Source organism: Lactuca sativa, chromosome 6 (genome assembly GCF_002870075.4).
Source record: "Lactuca sativa cultivar Salinas chromosome 6, Lsat_Salinas_v11, whole genome shotgun sequence".
NCBI classification, from domain to species: domain Eukaryota; kingdom Viridiplantae; phylum Streptophyta; class Magnoliopsida; order Asterales; family Asteraceae; genus Lactuca; species Lactuca sativa.
Genome location: NC_056628.2, coordinates 149,537,993 through 149,558,060, shown reverse-complemented (window position 1 = coordinate 149,558,060; position 20,068 = coordinate 149,537,993). Strand labels below are relative to the sequence as shown.

The window sequence follows — 20,068 nt, the reverse complement described above, 5'->3', positions numbered from 1 at the left end:
GAGTACGCCCAACGTACTCATTTGCCTCATATTTCCTCTAAAGGGCTAAACTTGACAACAAGAGAAAAGAAGGAGGATTGAATAGTTGTACCTGAATATTGGGATGTTACACAAGTGCAAAACCATTTTTATACAAAAATGATTATGAACTCACCAGCTTTTTAGTTGATGCTTTTCAAAATGACTTGTATTCTCAAAGATCCAGTAATAGGTAATCAGCTCTGCTATGAGGTCAAGTGGTGCAACCTTATGAAATTTTATTTTTTGTCACTTTTGTGTAACTGATGAACAAGTTCAATATGTAAACAATGTAAGTATGTATTTTCAATGCATGTCACTTGTAATGCTATGTTTCATTCATATTCAATTGTTATGGTACTATACAATGACGTCATCTGCCCTTGGACATTTCTGCCTGTAACGCCCCATTTGTTTAAATAAATTAATAAATGTAAGTCCCGTACTAATTTGTGAAGAATTTAGAGGTTGGAGGTTAAAAGTGTAAGTTTCGGATTTAGTTTGTAAATATTTTTGAAATCAGGGGGTTGTTTGGAATATGTTGGATTTAAATTGAAAGAGATTTCTAAAGCCAGTGTTAAATGGATAAATTATGGACTCATTTTGAGAGAAAATAGGAAAGGAGGGGCTGATCCTGTTAATATGGAAATAAGTTAGAGAGGCACCGGGTATATATCCTTATGGGAACCCTAACACTAAAGAAAAGGTTGCAGCCGCAAACCTCTAAGCACCGGTCGCCATTTCCCTTCCCCTTCTTCGACTTGCAGCACCGCCACCACCCTCATTCTCCATTCTCCGGCGTTGCCACTCCGTCACCGCCATGTGTGTTGTTGCTGAGTGTCACTGCATTCCAGCCGCCGATAGCCGCCGCTCTATCGCCATGCTGGTCAACGACGAAGCCAGGAGCCGCCATGTTGAAGACCGCCATGCTGCTCCGGTGTGGTTGAGGACTATGACCATCGGCGGACTTCGTGGTCGTTGTTGTGATGGGCGCATCGTCTCCTTGCCGCATACAACGTTCTCTCATCTTCGATTCATTCAGGCCGCTGCTAGCGGTCGCTGCCGCCACCAAGCAACCTTCCAATTGCTCCGGTCGTCACCCATCACCGCCTGCTGCTGCAAGGAATCGGGTGCGTTTGGGTTGCTATTTCAGGATCGAATGAAGGTTGGTGCGTCTCTTATGATGGGCGCAAGCCGTGAAGAACCACCATGGCAGCCGATCATGGTGGTTGTCGTCGTCAACTATGCTGATGTCGCCGCCATGAGCCACCAGGTGGGTGGATGGACCTTATGAGCAAGTAGAATCGTGTATGTATATGTGTTTTGGTCGTGTGAGGGTTTGTTGGCCGGAAAATGAAGAAAACCCACCACCACCATGCGGTGGTGGCTGCCGCCATGTGCCACCGCCGACCACTACTAGGGTGGTTGTGTGTGTTAGTCTTTCCCTAGGAGGTTAGATCTGCAATTTGGAGCTTTGGGTAGCTTAAAATCGTCTGAATGAGAATGAATTAAAGTGACTAGACGATTTGGATGAAGATAGGCCGTGGTGGGTTTCTGCATAGACTCAGAGAGTCAGCGAGACGACTCGGCAAGTCAGTTAGGGTTTTCCCGGCATTTGGACACACATGGACTCGACGAGTTGTCTGGAAACTCGGCGAGTTAACTATGGTTTTCATGATATCTTGAGTTCTGGGAGGACTCGACGAGTCGGTGAGTTGCACTCGACGAGTGGGGTCAACATGGACTGCTGACCTTGACCGTTGACTTTGACTTTGACCAAGGGTTGACCAGTTTGACTTCTGAGGGTATTTTAGTAATTTGGGAATTTATGGAAATGGATCATTAGTGGATTTAGGTGTTGGATTTGGAGCTGTATTTGGAGGAGTTTGACATTATCATTCTAAGCTACTTGTGAGGTGAGTTATCCTCACCATACTAACTAGGTCGAAGGCACCAATGCCGACCCTTTTCAGATTTGTATCCAGGTTTGTTGCATGATATGCTGATTGATTTACATCTTGGTAGTTAGGATGGTGATATTCTTGGTGACCTGGTTAGGTTGGTATCCTGGTATATAGGATAATGTTATGTTAGATATCGGTTAGGTCCTTATCCTGGTATATAGGATAATGCTATGTTAGTGACTGGTTAGGTCGGTATCCTAGTTATAGGATATTGCTCTGGTTAGTGATTTGTAAGATTGGTTTGACTGTTATATACATGCTAGTGTATGACATTTATGTGCACATGATTGTTTGATTGGGGTTGGGTTGAGGCGGACCTGCTTTGTGATGAAGGCCAACATACCCTGGGCGGATCAGATAGATTGCAGACCTGAGAGGGCATATTAGTCAGGCCGAATGCTCGACAAGCAGTCCGGATAGGCTGAAGGCCCTGAAAGGCAATCTAGACGTGCCGAAGGCTCGGAGAGTGGCCCAAATAGACTGTAGGCTCGGTGCGAGCGATCCAGTCAGGCTGATGGCTCATTATGCATGTTGTTTGTTTATATGATATGATTATGATTTTATGGCGTTGGTATTTTGGAGAAACTCACTAAGCTTCGGGCTTACAATTGTTGATTTTGTTTCAGGTACTTCTGATGATCGTGGGAAGGCGAAGACATGATCGTGCACATCCTTATGTTTTTATGATTTGATTATGGGATACTCTGACATTAAACCATTTTGAAAACATATTTGTACTAATTATCGGTTTTTGAATGATTTAAAATTTTTTAAATTGGCTTGATTTTTATGGATGTTACACAAGCAATGCTCCACACACTAAGCCACGTCCCGCTTCATGTAGGGCCACCAATAATCAGGACGAAGATCCTGATACATCTTTGTCGCTCCAGGATGAATGGAGAACCTAGACTTGTGTGCCTCCTCCATCAGAACTTGACGTACACCGCCCCAATACGGAACCCAAACTCGCCGATGCAGATTCAACAATCCACGACTATCATAATCAAAGGAAACCACCTGACCCACAATACGCTCGCTCTTCCGGTGCTCTTCCTTCATAGCTTCAGCCTATGCCTCACGAATCTGCTCCAAAAAATGGAGTAATCACGATCATCCTCAAACATATGTCTCTGATCAGAGCTGCGACCGTCTTGCGACTAAGAGCATCGGCCACCACATTGGCCTTCCCTGAGTGGTAAAGGATCTCATAATCATAATCTTTCACCACATCCAACTACCAGCGATGCCTCATATTCAGATTTAGTTGATCCAACAAATACCTCAGGCTCTTGTGATTCGTGTAAATAGTACAACGGACCCCGTAGAGGTAATGTCGCCGAATCTTAAGGGCAAAAACCACAACCCCCAACTCCAAATCATGTGTCAGATAATTCTCCTCATAAGGCTTTAGCTACCTCGAAGCATTGACAATCACGCGACTCCTCTACATCAACACTACTCCCAATATTGTGATCGAAGCATCACAATAAACCACCAAAATCATCAACACCCTCTGGTAGGGTCAGAATCGGGGCCTCACTCAACCGATGTCTCAAAATTCTCAAAAGCTACCTGTTGCTCAATCCTGTATCGAAATGTAACCGTCTTCTTGGTCAGTCGGATCAAAGAAACAACTATCTTGAAGAAATCTTGGATGAATCTCCGATAATAACCCATCAAACCAAGACAACTTTGAATCTCAGATGGAAACCTCGGAACCTCCCACTACATCATGGCCTCGACCTTGCTCGGTTCAACTAGAATGACATTTTGGTTGATAAGCTGCCCCAGAAACTGCACCTCATGCAACCAGAACTCACACTTTGAGAACTCTGCGAAAAGTCTCTCCCTCCTCAATGTTGAGTATAGAATCGATATGCATGCTAGTTTTGATATGCTAGTTGGTAAATCTGTAGGACTACCTGTGACACTGCCTGTTTATTTGTATATAATGTTATCTGTTATATGTCGACATATTGTGTGGGTTGGGTTGAGGCTGTATTGCTCTGTATTGTAGCCAAAAAACCCTGGAGCGTACTAGATATGAGTTGAGGGCCAGGGAGGGCATGCCATACTCATTCTAAGGGCTCATGAGCATTCCAGATACAAGCTGAGGGCCGGGTAGGGCATGCCAAACTCGTACTGAGGGCTTAGCGGTATTCAGTCTGAGGATTGATCAGGCCAGGGAGCAAGCCAGGCATAAGTTGCGGGACAAGGGCAAGCCAGACTTATGTTGCGGTCTTAACTCTTCTATATGCATGTGCTTGGTGGTCTTAATGTGTTCAGAGGTTGGGTTTTCTAGCATTTAGCACTTATTTGCCATGCAAAACCATAAAGTTGGAAACTTTATGGTCAAGAATGACATTTTGGACTTGGATATGCATTTTGAATGTAAAAGATATAGTATTAAGATCTTAATACATTAAGAAGAAGTTTAGTTACGTACGTTGGGGGTACCAATTGGTACGTTGCGCGTACGCGACCAAGCCCTCATACTTGGTTAGCCATTGGGTATGCCTCGCGTACAGAGGCGTACGCCTAACGCACTCAGCTGGGTTGTTGAGTTTGACCTTTGAGCAAGTTTGACCTAAGGGTATTTTAGGTAATTTGAGTGGTTTTTGAGACCGGTCATTATTTAGTGCTTAGGTGACCAGTTGAGTTATCATTCAGAGATGTGTTATGTCAGATATCTTTTCATACCGAGAGGTGAGTTTTCCTCACTATACCCGTCGGTCGAAGGCACCAATGTTAACCCACCAGATTAAGTATCCTGGTTAGAGCACAATGTTATGCTAGTATATGACTTATTATTAAATATGTATGGTTATCTGTATTTGCTGGTCCTATGTTTATGTTTGTCTGTTACATATTGGGTTGAGGCGGTCCTGCTTTGTGTTGTAGGCCAAGACACCCGAGGACGACCAGATAGGCTGTAGGCCTTGTGAGACGGTCCAGTCATGCTGAAGACTCATATTTGCATGCTTTGTTTGTTATGTAGTGTGTTAGTACATTAGGGGAACTCACTAAGCTTTGGCTTACAGTTTCAGTTGATTGTTTCAGGTACTTTTGAGGATTGTGGGAAAGCGAAGATGTGATCGTAAACATTGTTTTATGTCACTGGGTCTTGGGAAAAACTTTGATTTTGAATAATGCTTTTGAAACAATGACTCTTTTTGTAAACAATGTTGGTTAATGGTTGATTTTTAAAAAAATAAATTCCTTTTGATTTTTGGTGTGTTACACTTTGTTACCCCAATACATCTTCGACAACTCCTCATAAACTTTCTCCTTGCTCTTCTGCGTGCGCTTACCTTGGTCGATGCATTGACCACCGTGGATATTGTTGTCTTGATCTCATCACTCAAAAAGTTATCTTATCCCGTCATGTAATCTTTGACGAATCTCACTTCCCTTATTCTGACTTCATCCTTCTCCTCTTCCCACTGACTATGTTTCCTTTGATTATGATGACTCCATCTATCCCTTATCTATGTTTCCTACTCCATCGCTGGCCACTTTTGCTCCATCGGACTGTACTTCATCGTCGACTACTTCTGCTCCATCAAACTCTTCCTCTTCTACTAGTCCGTCTCCTATGTTACCTTCTCCATCTAACACACAACCATCTCTTGTCCCCCTCCTTTTGGGCACCATATGGTCACCAAAATCTCATACAAGATTCCTTCGACCTAAACAAATCTTCAAGCTATCTACCATCTACGACATATCTCTTATTCCTTGCTCCATGGATCAGGATTTGTGTGATCCATATTGGCGTGCAACTATGGACTCTGATATGTCTAATCTTCTCTCCAGCAACAGTTGGGATCTTATTACAAAACACCCTTCTGCAAATATTGTGGGTTATCGCTAGCTGTATAGTCACAAGTTTGATAGCCATGGTCGCTTGGATTGCTACAAAGGCTGCCTAGTTACTTAAGGTTTTTCTTAGCAGTCGAGCCTAGATTTTAATGACACGTTCAATCCTAATGTCAAACTAGCCACCATCCATACCGTTCTCAACATCTCCATTTCTCGTAATTGGCTCATCTATCAGCTTGATGTCAAAACTGCTTTCCTTCACGGTGATTTAACCGAGATTGTTTACATGCGTCAACCTCCTGGCTATGTCAACAGTTAATTTCCAAATCATGTTTTCCGTTTACATAAAGCTCTTTGTGGGCTAAAGCAAGCTCCTTATGCTTGGTATCTGTGTTTTGCTATCTATTTATCCATGCTTGGATTTATCAGTAGCAAATCTGATTACTCCCTCTTCACCTATCAGCACGACCCTGCTACCATCTACATCCTTCTATATGTTGACAATATTATTCTTTCCGCCTCCTCTCCTACTCTTACTTCCCATGTTATTTCCTAGCTTTCCTCTGAGTTCCTAATGTCTGATCTTGGTCCTATTTCCTTTTTTTTGTTGGTGTTTCTGCCATCAGTAACTCTTATGGCCTCTTTCTCTCTCAATCGTCCTTTGCTAAGGAGATCATTGCTCATGCCAATACGACCACGTGCAATACTTGTAGTACCCCTGTTGACACCAAAAGCAAACTTGCTGATGGTGGTGATCTGGTAGCTGATCCTACCTTCTATCGTAGTTTTGCTAGAGCTTTGCATTACTTGACTTTCACTCGTCCTAATACTGTGTATGTTGTGCAATAGGTTTGTCTTTTCATACATGACCCGAATGTACCATACTTTCATGCTCTCAAAACGTATTATGCGGTGCCTTCAAGGTACGCTGACACATGTTCTTCTTATCTGTCAGTCAAATGTTGATCGATTGATCTCTTATTCTGATGCTGACCAGGCCATCTGCCCTACCACGCGTTGGTCCACCTCGGATTTTTGTGTTTATCTCGTAGATAACCTCGTCTCTTGGTTCTCTAAATGGCAACATGTTGTCTCGCGTTCTAGCGCTGAAGCCGAGTACCTAGGGGTAACAAATATGGTTGCTGAAACTGCATGGCTTCGTAATCTTCTCCTTGAGTTATCTTGCCAATGCTCATGTGCCATTGTTGTCTTTTATGATAATGTTAATGCCACTTATCTAGTGTCTAACCCAATTCAGCATCAAATAACCAAACATGTGGAATTTGACTTACATTTTGTTAGGGAACGTGTGTTACGATTGGTCATGTGCGTGTTTCGCATGTCCTTTCCACTTATCAGTATGCATATATCTTCACAAAGGGTCCACCTACTCAGTTATTTCTTGATTTTAGAAATAGTTTAAACATTAGAGATTTCTCAATTCAAACTACGAGGATGTGTTAAATACTTTAGCTATATTTTATTCCTTGTATAGTTTAGGGACTCATTGTGTAACTTGCGTCCCACATATATATATATATATATATATATATATATATATATATATATATATATATATATATATATATATTGGTTCAATACATGTAGTAACCTTAATTACAGGTTTTCATATTATTCAACAGAGAACAGAGAACAATGAAAATTTGAGATGTAGTTTCATTTTTTTAAGGTACAAGAAAGGATTCGTGATTAAGAGTATGGTTATTATTTTGATATTACAACGATCCTAAGTTATGCAACTAACATGTAATGAAAAAAAATTGTGAATGAAATATTGCATACATACAATATGTAAGGATTACCTAAAAAGGACATTATTTGGTTGATATCTAGTACGCAAGGACAATTCAAACATTTTGTTTTGACTTTCTCTTGAATGGTCACACGGTAAGATTCCTAATTCGTACATGGCACTGTCTGATTTTCAAATAAAAAGGACAAAGTATGGTCATAATTACCTTGCTTGGTTACCTGCATTGCAATAAAGGACAAAAAGAGAGTTGTTAAAACAATGATAAAGTAATATCCAAATAACGATAAAAATAATACTCACATAATACAAAAAAGGGAGATAGAAAACAAAATTGTACTAATGCAATTTATCGAATGAAAAAAGTTCATGGGTTTACGTAGACAAAACAAAAGCATTAGAATAAACACATATTTCCTGCCCTTCATGTTCACATGGGTTATTATGGGACCAACCGATTTACATCAAAATTATACCGATGTATGTTCAAACGCATGTGCATAGACCAAAAGAAAACTAATTTCAAGGGCGTGAACTACAAGCAATTTTAATAAATCGTATCAATTACACAACTAATATGAAGCATCATTTAGGTTCCAACAAGACTTTAAGCACCATTATACTCATTGCAACCAATACGTAAGATCAGTTCTTCTAAGAAAAATGATTTGTATACAATATTTTTTTTTCATACATAACAATTAATGTTTTAAAATGTTGTAATGTACAACTTTATAATACATCAATTATTGTGTATGATAAAAAATTATTGTATACAAATCACTTCCCTTCAACTAATGTTTGCGAGTCAGCATGAGAAAAAAAATAATCTACAAAATGTCTGAAAATTAATCAACAAACAAGCATGTGAGTCAAATTGTGCAGTACAACGTATTGTGACAACAAGATTCCATCGGCTAAAACTTCATGGAAACATAAAATGTTGTAATACATAAAGCGTTTGAAAATAACATTTATCATGAATTATGACTCATGAGGTTTCACCACCATAACTATAAATAGTCATTTCTAGTTTTCTTTAGTTTATCATCACAACTTTGAATTATTTTTTGGAATCATTCGTAACTTAAGAGGTTCCTAGAGAAAGAAAATTGTTTAAAAGTACTTATTATTACAATTCTTGATTATTAATATCATCCAAACTTTATACGTTACATTTTAGTTGACTGCATCTGACATTTTGGATCGGGCTTTTATTTATGGCGGGAAAGTTAACACTCTCAACTCTTACCCCCAATTCTTTTTGAGCCCTAATTTTCCTTTCTTCTCTCCCCACGCTTTCGTTTTCTTCAAATTCACGACACCTTCTTCCTTAGCAATGTACAAATTTTCGACTATCTTACGTGTTGGGTGATCTACAAGGCATCGCTGGATTCCTTTATCCGATCAGGAGGTTTTCGCTGTATTCAGGTACCTAGGGTTTCGCTTTCTTCCATGTCTTCGGATACCGTAAATCACCAGTTTATGTGCTAAATTTTAAATTGGCCTGTAGGTTTCCAAGTAACTGTTTTGATCTTTGCGTTTGTAGAAAAAAGTTAAAAACCCTTTCGTTTCATTGGGCAAACATGGCTGACGCATTTGAAGATGAAACTGAGCAAACGGTTTCACTGAACGAGTACCTTGATGAAGTTGAAGACCAGGAACTTGTAAGTGTTTTCATTTCAGAGGATTTCAATTATTTAGGAGATATACCGTCTCTGCTGAAGTGTTGATATGTTATTCGTTCGCTGTGTAGTGTTTTTCTCCAGAGGATTTCAATTGTTTACGAGACGAGATTTTAGGTTTTTTCGGTGAATTTGTTAGCACTTTCTGCTTCTACATACGATCGAATCTGATAGAACTTTCTGCATAACTATTTGTTAGGGCTAAAAGACGTTAGCAAATCTTCAGTCGCATATACTTTACAATATAGCTTAAAAGAGTCCCTAAGCATTTCCTTGCTAAAATTCTCGAAATTACATCTCAAGCAACACAGGCTCCGCTTCACATCATCATTTTAGTGGGTTCTGGATGATCTGGTTTAAGTCAGTGCAGCTATCCGTAGTGGTGTTTTTTCTCATGTTTGAAATAACATAGCTTATGTCAATCTTATAAAGCCAATCATTGTTGTTATGTTTCTGCTTTCTAATTCTAAGCCTCTAAGTAGCTAATTACATGGGACAGTTGTATTACCCACAAACTGCAGTGAATGTTATTGTATGTGATATTAAGCTACATGATATTTACAATACCTGACATTCTTTTTGTACTTTTTTCTCATTAAAGGAAGCAGATTTAGTTCTGGGTGGTGATGAAGGAAAAGAATGCACCTATGGCAAAGGCTACATGAAAAGGCAAGCAATTTTCTCATGCATAACATGCACCCCAGATGGAAATGCTGGTGTTTGCACAGCTTGTAGTTTGTCTTGCCATGATGGACATGAGGTATCCCTTTTAATTTTTCCAATTATTTGGTGTACATTTAAAATGAACACACACTATTTGGACTTAAACATGATTCTTTTGATATCTCTTTCTTGTTTTCTTTTGTTTATAGATTATAGAGCTTTGGACAAAGAGAAAGTTCAAGTGTGATTGTGGAAACTCAAAATTTGGAGAATTCTTTTGCAAACTTTTAGTAAGCAAAGATATTGAAAATGAGGAAAACTCTTATAACCATAACTTCAAGGGCAAATACTGTACATGTGGTCGACCTTATCCTGATCCAGATGCTGAAGAGCAAGTGGAAATGATCCAGTGTTGCATATGTGAGGATTGGTTTCATGAGGAACATCTTGGCCTTACCAATGAGGTTTGTAAATTGTAATAAACTAATAGTATAGTTTAATAAAATTTATTTAAAGAATGTTATAAGTTCATGTTTTTTTCTTTTTCATCTTTTAGGTTAAAATCCCAAGAGATGAAGATGGCGAACCTCTATATGAAGATCTCATCTGCCACATCTGCTCACCAATTTGCTCCTTTTTACATCTTTACCCTCAAACCATATTTGCATCTGATAATCCACAAAACCCCACAACCCCATCTAAACAAAAATCCATAGAAACCTCACCTTCATCTTCTGGACCTTCTACAAATCCAGAACTTACTAAAAACATGATTCTTGGTGAGAAATCCGGGACATGTGTTCTTGGTGTTGACCTTTTGTCCAATGAGTTGACCTCAGACAAAAATCAAAGTCAAAGTCAGAGTCAGCCGATGTTTCTTACAAAGAACTGGAGGGAAGAGCTGTGTGGATGTGAGAAATGTTTGGGGTTTTATGAAAAGAAAGGGATTAGTTATTTGGTTGATAAGGAGGATTCGATTGCTGAGTATGAGAGAATGGCAAAAGAAAAGAGGGATGAAAAGATGCAACAACAAGAAGGGGCTGAAATGAATTTTTTGAGTAATCATGGACATGTGGAGAAGATGGAAATACTTTCGGGTATTGCTGATATGAAAGATGAGATCCGTTCGTTTCTGGTATGTTATTATTATTATTTTTTTCTGAAAAATTAAAGTTGTTTGTTACTTTGTTTGATCTCATTTGTTTTATGTTGTTGTAACAGCAATCCTTTGATGCATCGAAGCCAATCACATCTGATGACATCCACAAAGTGTTTGATAATCTCAAGAAACGCCGAAGAATGGACTGAATTCATTCACTTAGGCTTCTTTGAAAGAATGGCTTCACTTTGAAACTAAAAACGTTTATTTTCGTTTTTTTATTGTTAAGAATCAAGAACTAGATCTTTGTTTAGACATGTTGTGGTTGTTGGTGTTTGTTCTTGACTTGAATATTTCTAATCATGTTAAAAATTGCACTTTGGATGACTTTCAACCTGTTTGAGTTTAATGGGTTAAGTACTTAATATGGTAAGAGTTGTTCATTGAGTTAGACTCGACTTTTTATCTGACCATTAAGAGGTATATCAGACTATAAGACCAAATAAGAGACTTCTAATTGTAGTATTACCAGACCCTGTAAGAGGTATATCAAACAGCTTTTAAATGTGTTTTTTTTACTATTCTTGACATACTGACTTATTGAGATAAGACAAAAAAAACATAGCTTAATGGTTTAAGACACTGTATTTTTTTCCCTCCCAACTCTTTTAATGTTAAAATTGACGAATAAAGTAGAATTGGTGAAACATAATCAATATATTTTTTCTATTAAAACAATTAATTTGAAAATGTATAAATATCGGTTTAAAATTTCTAAAGATGGAATCTTTACATTTTTTATTACAAAAAATATATTCTTCTTTTTTGCAATTTGGTAAAGATATTTGATTTTGGTTTATTAGTTTTTTATATGTTCTTTTTATTAAAGATATTGTAAACATTCAAGTGATTGTCAAATATTTTTATTAAATTTTGTTAAATGTCAGTTTTATCGTAAAATGAATAATTATTAACTTTACTTATATGAGTTATATTCTTGTAATAATAGTTAATAACTTAATATATATATATATATATATATATATATATATATATATATATATATATATATATATATATATATATATATATATATATATATATTTGGGTTGAAATATTTTCACGATAAAAATTAGAAACATTGTTTTTTTTCCCTATAACCTAATATAAACATTGTATTTTATTGTATTTTTAGGATGTAACATTACGTAAGTACTATAATAGTAGTAATACCTTTGATTTGATATACAAAATATCAAGATTTTTTTTTCTTCGAAATTTCATTATTACTAACAAATACTTTATTTAATTATATTTTTAGTTATAAATGTTTGAATGTTATAAAAAAATCTTAAAGTTAAGTGATTCAATTATTTGCAATTGATCATGAGTAGGATAGATTTTAGTTATAGTTAAGTGTAAACATCACCTTATCTGTCATGGTGATGTCACCTTTCTTGCTACTTCAAAACCTGATCCTATAGCATGACCAAATTAATTCTCGGTGTTTTTACTCTTTACCATTCATTGAATAATGAATCCCAGTGGTTTTTATTAATTAATAGCTTCTTAATGATCCACTATGATATTATACATTAATCATTTACTACATTTACATGTAAATAAGCAAATAACTGATCTAAAAATAAGATATTTTGATCATTAACATGTAATAACCAAATAACGGACCTCCGATATGTTTACACTAATTATGCATTTTATAGTTTTTATAAATATCATATTTCTTTAATTAATTGAAAATAGATTACACTAAGATCTAGAACTAACAATAAATATTATATTAAATTCGCCGACAAGATTTTCAGCTATTTTAAAAGAACTAGAATATCTAATGCACACTTTAGTAAAAACTGTAAAATACCTTTTACTTGGTCAAATATCTATTTTAAATGATGGTTAATTTGCAATGAAAACCCAAATATCACGTCGAAACTTATTTCAAAGAAAAGAATGGTTTTCAAGTTGTAAACATATTATTAAATACTGGTTAGTAAACTATTATATATATATATATATATATATATATATATATATATATATATATATATATATATATATATATATATATATATATATATCAATTAACACAATCTTTGCAAGTCAATAAACCAACATGCATTCACATGATACAAAATGAACGGTGTCGATTAAATAAGCTGAAAATCCATCATTGTCAAAATCACATAAGTCATTAATCTTATAGTTATAGAGGTGATAAACATAAATAATCAACAGACTTTGGTGTACAGTTAACCAAAGAAACTAACCACACATAAATAGGGAATATATCGTGGTTCCACTTCCAAGGTGACAATATACGTCCACATGAGAAGATAAGATATTTTATTCCAATAGAGAATCAAAACCCTAAAGATTACAAATAAAAGAGATTACAAGTGTTTCCTAAAACCGAAAATTAAAGCAAGATGTTTGATAAAACATTCAACAAACTAAACTCACAAATATCAAATGATCACAATGATCTCTCTAATAACTCTAAACGTAATCTCCACCCTAAAAAACAATAGCACGACAACCGTATTTATAGACAAAAGAGAGTTAATCTTAAAAAACTTTGCCAAAAATAGAGGGGTTGGATTTGGTCTAATTGTGTTTAAAGTTGATTTTGAAATATACTTAGATGAGGTGCTCCACCAAAGAGGGCTTCAAGCTCATAGCTAGGTGGATTACTTCACAAAGTGGATTGAAGCTGAACCATTGACATGCATATCTGGGAGGCAAATGATAAAATTTGTGTGGAAAAACATCATGACAAGATTTGGAACACCTAAGGTTCTCATCAGTGACAATGGTTTGCAATTCGCTGAGAACCCATTCAGAGAATGGTGCACTGCCAAAGGGATAAGCCAACGCTTCACATCGGTGACACACCCCCAAGCGAACGGCCAAATAGAGGTGTCCAACCGAACCATTGTCAATGGGATCAAAAAGAGGTTGGACAAAGCAAAAGGGAATTGGGCAGAGGAGATACCAATGGTGCTATGGTCATACATGAGTACACCACGGAAAAGCACAAGGGAAACCCCTTTCAGGTTGACATATGGGACTGAAGCCATGCTCCCCATGGAAGTGGCAGTGAATACGCTAAGGGTGGCCAACCAAGATGAGGAAAGCAACGTACAAGGCCTGAGGATAAACTTAGATATCCTAGAGGAAAAGCGCGAAGAGTCGGGAGTACGCCAAGCTGCATATAAACATGCAACAGAAAGGTATTACAACCAAAGGGTAAAGGAGAAGGCCTTCAAAGTGGGCGAGTATGTTTTGAGGAAAAATGAGGCCAGTCGGGCACAGCCCCAGGGAAAGCTAGGCCCAACGTGGGAAGGCCCATACAGGGTCACAGAGGCAAACAGGAACGGGGTATATGTATTAGAGACGATGGAAGGAAGACCCGTTCCAAGAACATGGAATGCTAGGAACCTAAAGAAATATTTTTTCTAAGAAAGAGGAAAGATGTAACCCTAGTTGGTTGATATCCCATTGAGTATATTGCACCTTAGAGGTACTTAGAGTACATTTATCCATGCTAAGTGACATGAGAATTGATACTCAGTGTATTCCTATATTTAAAGGCATGAGTTTAGTACTCGACATATATAAAATTTCATGCATAAGAGACATGAGCTTAATACTCAGTGTATTTTAAAAACCCGCGGTTAAATAGTAATGCAATTGCTGATTTCTCATACTTAGTGTAATGATCTCCAACGATTGAATGATGAGTGCTAAGCGCACTCAATGTGAACACTTAGCGTGTCAATAATAACAAACAAGGCAAAATATTTGGCACATCTTGAGCAATAGGCAATAAACGAATAAGCCAAGCACAAAACACAAAAGGAGATAATAGATAATGCTTAGTGCATATCAAACACATACATATAAAAGAAAAAACATTGTTCTGGGAAATCCAACCATTGCAAAGCAAAGCACATAGACTAAACAAAACAAGGAAATATTACAACTTCGAACCATCACCAACAGACTTTCACCACCACTTAAAGTTTTCTGGGCAGATTCAACCCCGATCACATATGCAACATGACGGATAAGACTGATAGCATTGGTAAAGTCAGGATGCTCTATCAGCTTATCAACGATACGCACAACACCAATTTGCAGCAGCCAATCCAAATCTCGACGAACAGCGCACACATCTGCTTGCAGCGACGACACAAGCTTGTCACGGTCAACGACGTCACGCTCGAGACTTTCAACCTGGATCATTAAGCCTTCATTCATTTGAGTGAGAGAATCAACCTTGGCCTCTAATGCAGCCCTAGCCTCATCAAGAACATTCTTCTCAGACGCCAGCAATTCACATTTCTTTTCGGAGGAGCAAAGATCATCGCCAAGCTCATTCAGACGACGCTCCAAGCTTGCCACACGCGATCCACAGGTGGCATGTGTAGTCTGCACCTCACCCAGGGTGTGGATACGCCGAGAACCTGAAACAAGATAAAACATCGCCTGTGCAGCAGCATAAGCCATATTGGAAGCAAGGGCAGGATTACCCATCGATCCCATATCCTCAACAGCAGCTGGGGGGAAGGCATGACGCGAGAATTCCAGAGCGTTGGCACGAACAAACAAACGAGAACCATCATGAAGATTCCAAGATGGCACAAAGACTGTAGGCTCAAAGGCATCGCCACCAGGTCCACTGTCATTGGAAGCCGTAACCGGCCCAAGAGGGCCGAATTCCTTTGCCGAGGAAAGCTTGGATGGAGCAAACAGAATAGCTGGAGAAGGAATGGAAGAGAAATCCGGAATAACGGGCTGTTCAGTCGCCCTATTGACCCCCTCAGACTGTTGCACGTCATCATCGGGAATCACAACCACGCCAGCAGAGGTGGAGTTTACTGGCGTGGAACTCATTGAGCTCAGCAGGCGAGAAAAGCTGCGCCTAGTATGCACTCTCTTGGGGGCGGGAGGAGCGCCAGTCACCGGCTCACCCATCGCCTGCATAGCCTTCCGTTTCGCCTGCATCCGCCGAACGTCAGCAATAATACCCTCTTTGCTGTCCTCACAATCCTCCGGGGAAGAGGAAGAAACACCGCCCGTTGGCATAACAGAGGAAATTGGGCGGCCAAACAACGGATCTCCCCCAGGCGCCGACGAGCCCGCTGGAGGGACTGGAGGAGTAGGGGTGTTGGGACGATCTGCCCGACGAGGAGTGGGAAGATGCTCGAACAGATCCACCTCACGAAACTCCAGTTTGCCTCGATAGCGTTTACGCAATACCTCATCCATGGATAAGGAAGACTCAACACCTAAAGAAAAATAGAATGAAATGCAAGTCACATGGAGGCGGTTAAAAGAAACACCAAAAGTAAAATAAAGAGAGCGAATGCGACACTCACCATCAATGACGGAGTAGAACACCGCCATCTTGCCACGCCGCCTCCAGGAGGGGCTCATCCCTACCCCGGACATGATCGCTTCGGAGTAATCTTCAGCGGTTACTTGCACACTTTTCAGGTAATCGTCGACTTCTTGATTGTGAGGAAAGAGCTTGGGGACAGTATCGGCGAAAGTGTTGGCACGGTAACGACCACTCCCAACCAGTTCCTGATTCACCCATAACCACTTGTCTTGCCAATTCTTGGGGGTACACCCATCAAGAACTAAGGCATGCCCCCCCTCGCCGGGCCGAAAAAGTACACTTGTCACTGGTAAGGCAGAACCGGAAAAAGAACTTGAAAACGAAATAGTCGGGAACATACCCATTGGCTCTACAGATCATCTCGAAGGCAACCACTTTGTTAACAGCTTTAGGGGTCAGCATCTGAAGACTACAACCATCCTTCTGAAGAACCTCCTCTTGGAAATCTGCCAGAGGCAATCGTATACCAGCATCTAGGGTTTTTAGGAAAACCCCAATTTTTCCAGGGGGGGGGGGAGAAGAGATACTAGAGCCAGCAGAGGGAAATTCCACACCTTCTAAGGAGGATAAGCCATACATGACCTCCAATTTTCGGTACTCGGCAGAAGAAGGGACGATCCCAGGAAGATTAGCCATAAGAGAGAAAGAAGAATGAACACGAAGAGAAAAGAAGAACAAAGGAAGCAAAAGAAACTGTGCAAAGATCCTCTTAAAGAAGAAGAAGAGGCGGGACATTTAAATGACTGATGTGATGATGTAACTGCCAACAGTCACGTCACCATTAAAAACAGAGCGACGGATAAAGAAAAACGAGCACGCATCATTCAGTTAAGTCCAGAACGCCGGAACTAGCGCTGCAATGCTACGGCTACTAGACTGGGGGACTTGATGGCGTGCCTAGGGCAGCACAACAGAGTTGCATGCAAGCCCTAGAACCGGGCACACCTTCCAGATCCAGCCCAGCAGGCTCAACGCCCGCTGGCGCCCCCGGGAGCGGAACGCCCAGGCGAAAGGCTCACGCCCGCCAAGTGACGCTCTTCGCTCCAAGACAAAAGTATGGCCAGGAGACAAACAGGGGGATCAGAGCATTACCGTCAAAGCCAATGAGAGCGCTCTGACAGTGGAAGGCGCATGACCCTCCAATTAACTCCTCTGATCCTGTCTCCCCAAAAAAGCGATCCTGTCTGGTACAGACCAGGCAGGAGCGCTAGGTATAAAAGGACGCATTCTCATACTAGCGAGGTAAGCTCCCCAACCGATCTAGAAAGAACAAACACAAACCCTAAAGCCATCCTAACTTGACAGTCGGAGCGTTCTCCCGGGAACTCCTCCCGGGAAGCGGCTGACGGCCCTTGTTCTTTGTGATCTTGCAGATACATCCAGGCAACCAAGAAGGTCCCACCCCAGAGTCAGAAGCGAGGTCTCATCAAGAGCAAGGTTCCATCATGTAACATCCCCCTCTGGCACGTATCACAATATTATCCGCTTTGGGCCACTCGGCACGAGGACTTCCCAGGGGGTCACCCATCCTGGTACTACTCCCGCCCGAGCACGCTTAACTGCAGAGTTCTTATGGGATCTGCTGCCCTCACGGCTTTAAAACGCGTTGTGATAGGGAAGGTATCCACACCCCTTATAAGGAATGCTTAGTTCTCCTTCCCAGCCGATGTGGGATCAGATCTAACCCACTTTCACCCCCCATTATAGGGTTCGACGTCCTCTTCGAACACATCGACCCGTGCCCTAGCTCTGATACCATTTGTAACATCCCCCTCTGGCACGTATCACAATATTGTCCGCTTTGGGCCACTCGGCACGAGGACTTCCCAGGGGGTCACTCATCCTGGTACTACTCCCGCCCGAGCACGCTTAACTGCAGAGTTCTTATGGGATCTGCTGCCCTCACGGCTTTAAAACGCGTTGTGATAGGGAAGGTATCCACACCCCTTATAAGGAATGCTTAGTTCTCCTTCCCAGCCGATGTGGGATCAGATCTAACCCACTTTAATTGTAACGCCCGGGTTTCAGGGCTAAGCATTTTTGTCAATGTAATAGTCTAGGTCAACTCTTGTAACTCTTTTTGAAGTAATAAAGATGAAATATTTGAGTATTATGTGAATTATATGTGTTTATTATTTAATTATAAATGTATAATTAATAAAGAATAAAAATGAGCGTCAAAATTAAAGTGTGAGATAATCCCGATATCTCTACATAAAGTTGTAGAATATGTCTCAAGGTTTTCGTGCATATAAGGAACGCCGAAATCCGAGTTATAACGAAGAAGTTATGACCCGTCGAAGTTTCACGACAGAACCGGCACGATACCGGGAAGCGTGAATAGTGAATTTACGATAGAGCGAGATTTAGCCTTAGTGATCTAAATGAAAGTCGTAGAATATGTTAAACTAAGAACATCGATAAAAAGAACGCCCAAATCTGACTTCGTATGAAGAAGTTATGAGATTTTAAACAGACCAATCCTGTCCCGACTTGTTAAAAATATAACTTTAAAAATAAAGTCAAAATTAGCTGACGGAGTCTAAACGAAAGTTGTAGAGTACGTCTTCACCTACGCGTGGATATAAAGAACGTCAAAAACGGAGTTCGTATGAACGAGTTACAAATTATAATAGCATATTTACGTATTAAAATAAAGTATAAATCATGTATACGTACACATATATATATATACATATGTATATATCATTAGAAAGGTATCGACGATGCGGTCATTATAAGACTAATGTTGAGTTCTTTCGACATTAGTTTAGTACAAATATCATTAAATCCATTTATAATAGTATTATAGAGGGGTGTTTAGTTGTTTATATAACTAAAAGGTCATTAAGTAATTATGGAGGGTAGTTTTTGAAAATTCAATTAGTATAAATAAGAGCCTTGGGCTCTCATATTTCTTGCACCATTCTCTTGATTCAAGAGTCTTTCTCTCCTTATCCCCCGAGCATTTCGGTCCCTCGTGATTCGACTTCTCTTTCTGTAGCTTAGTATAGTAAGGTGAGCGCTGAAGCGCTGCACGAATCTTTCTTAGAAAGATTCAGCGACGAAGTTCTGCCCCTGCAGAGCCCGACTCCTAGCTAAAACCCCCTTGTAAGTAAGTTATGCTTACCTTATTTTAATATAGCTTATATTTAAAATTCGTATTGTTATTATTAACTTATAATAAATATTTGAGCTATTATTATAACTTATATAAGTGTCGTTATAATATTTTTTTTAACTACTCGCGGTACGGAGAATCTGGTTTAAAGGGCCGCATAGGGTTGTTGGATTTCAGAAGTGCTATATGCCAAAATGGTCCTGCCCTCCGGTGTTTTATGTCTGGCCCCTGTCTGTACATAGTGGTTGGAAAATATTGTTTAACGCTTATATAATAATAATAATACTAAGACTAATAGTTGGTCACGGTAAATATTAGACTAAAATTTAGCGATAATAATGTTAGGTTTCGTCGAAGGAAAATAGAATCGTTAGAAGCAAGCGCTGCCCGATTTTGGAATCATCACCTTAACAAGTGAGTGCATAGTTACTTTCAACTTACACATAGATATGAAGTATTTTATATAAATTACGTGCTATGTGTGCATATTATCTGAA

At 39.4% G+C, this 20,068-nt stretch overlaps 1 protein-coding gene across 2 annotated transcripts; it reads left to right on the top strand.

The window, feature by feature from the left end:
• The first annotated feature begins 8,786 nt into the window (after positions 1 to 8,786).
• LOC111898777 (uncharacterized) lies at positions 8,787 to 11,412 on the top strand. 2 transcript variants are annotated; one of them, XM_023894655.3, is made up of 6 exons: positions 8,787 to 9,009; positions 9,128 to 9,245; positions 9,865 to 10,023; positions 10,136 to 10,390; positions 10,483 to 11,061; positions 11,148 to 11,412. In XM_023894655.3, exons 2-6 carry the CDS (start codon positions 9,165 to 9,167, stop codon positions 11,232 to 11,234), a joined length of 1,161 nt encoding a protein of 386 aa, XP_023750423.1. In that variant the 5' UTR covers positions 8,787 to 9,009; positions 9,128 to 9,164; the 3' UTR covers positions 11,235 to 11,412. The 2 variants fall into 2 exon arrangements, with proteins under 2 accessions (XP_023750423.1, XP_023750424.1); XM_023894656.3 differs by having other exon boundaries at positions 9,092 to 9,245.
• Positions 11,413 to 20,068: the final 8,656 nt, after the last annotated feature.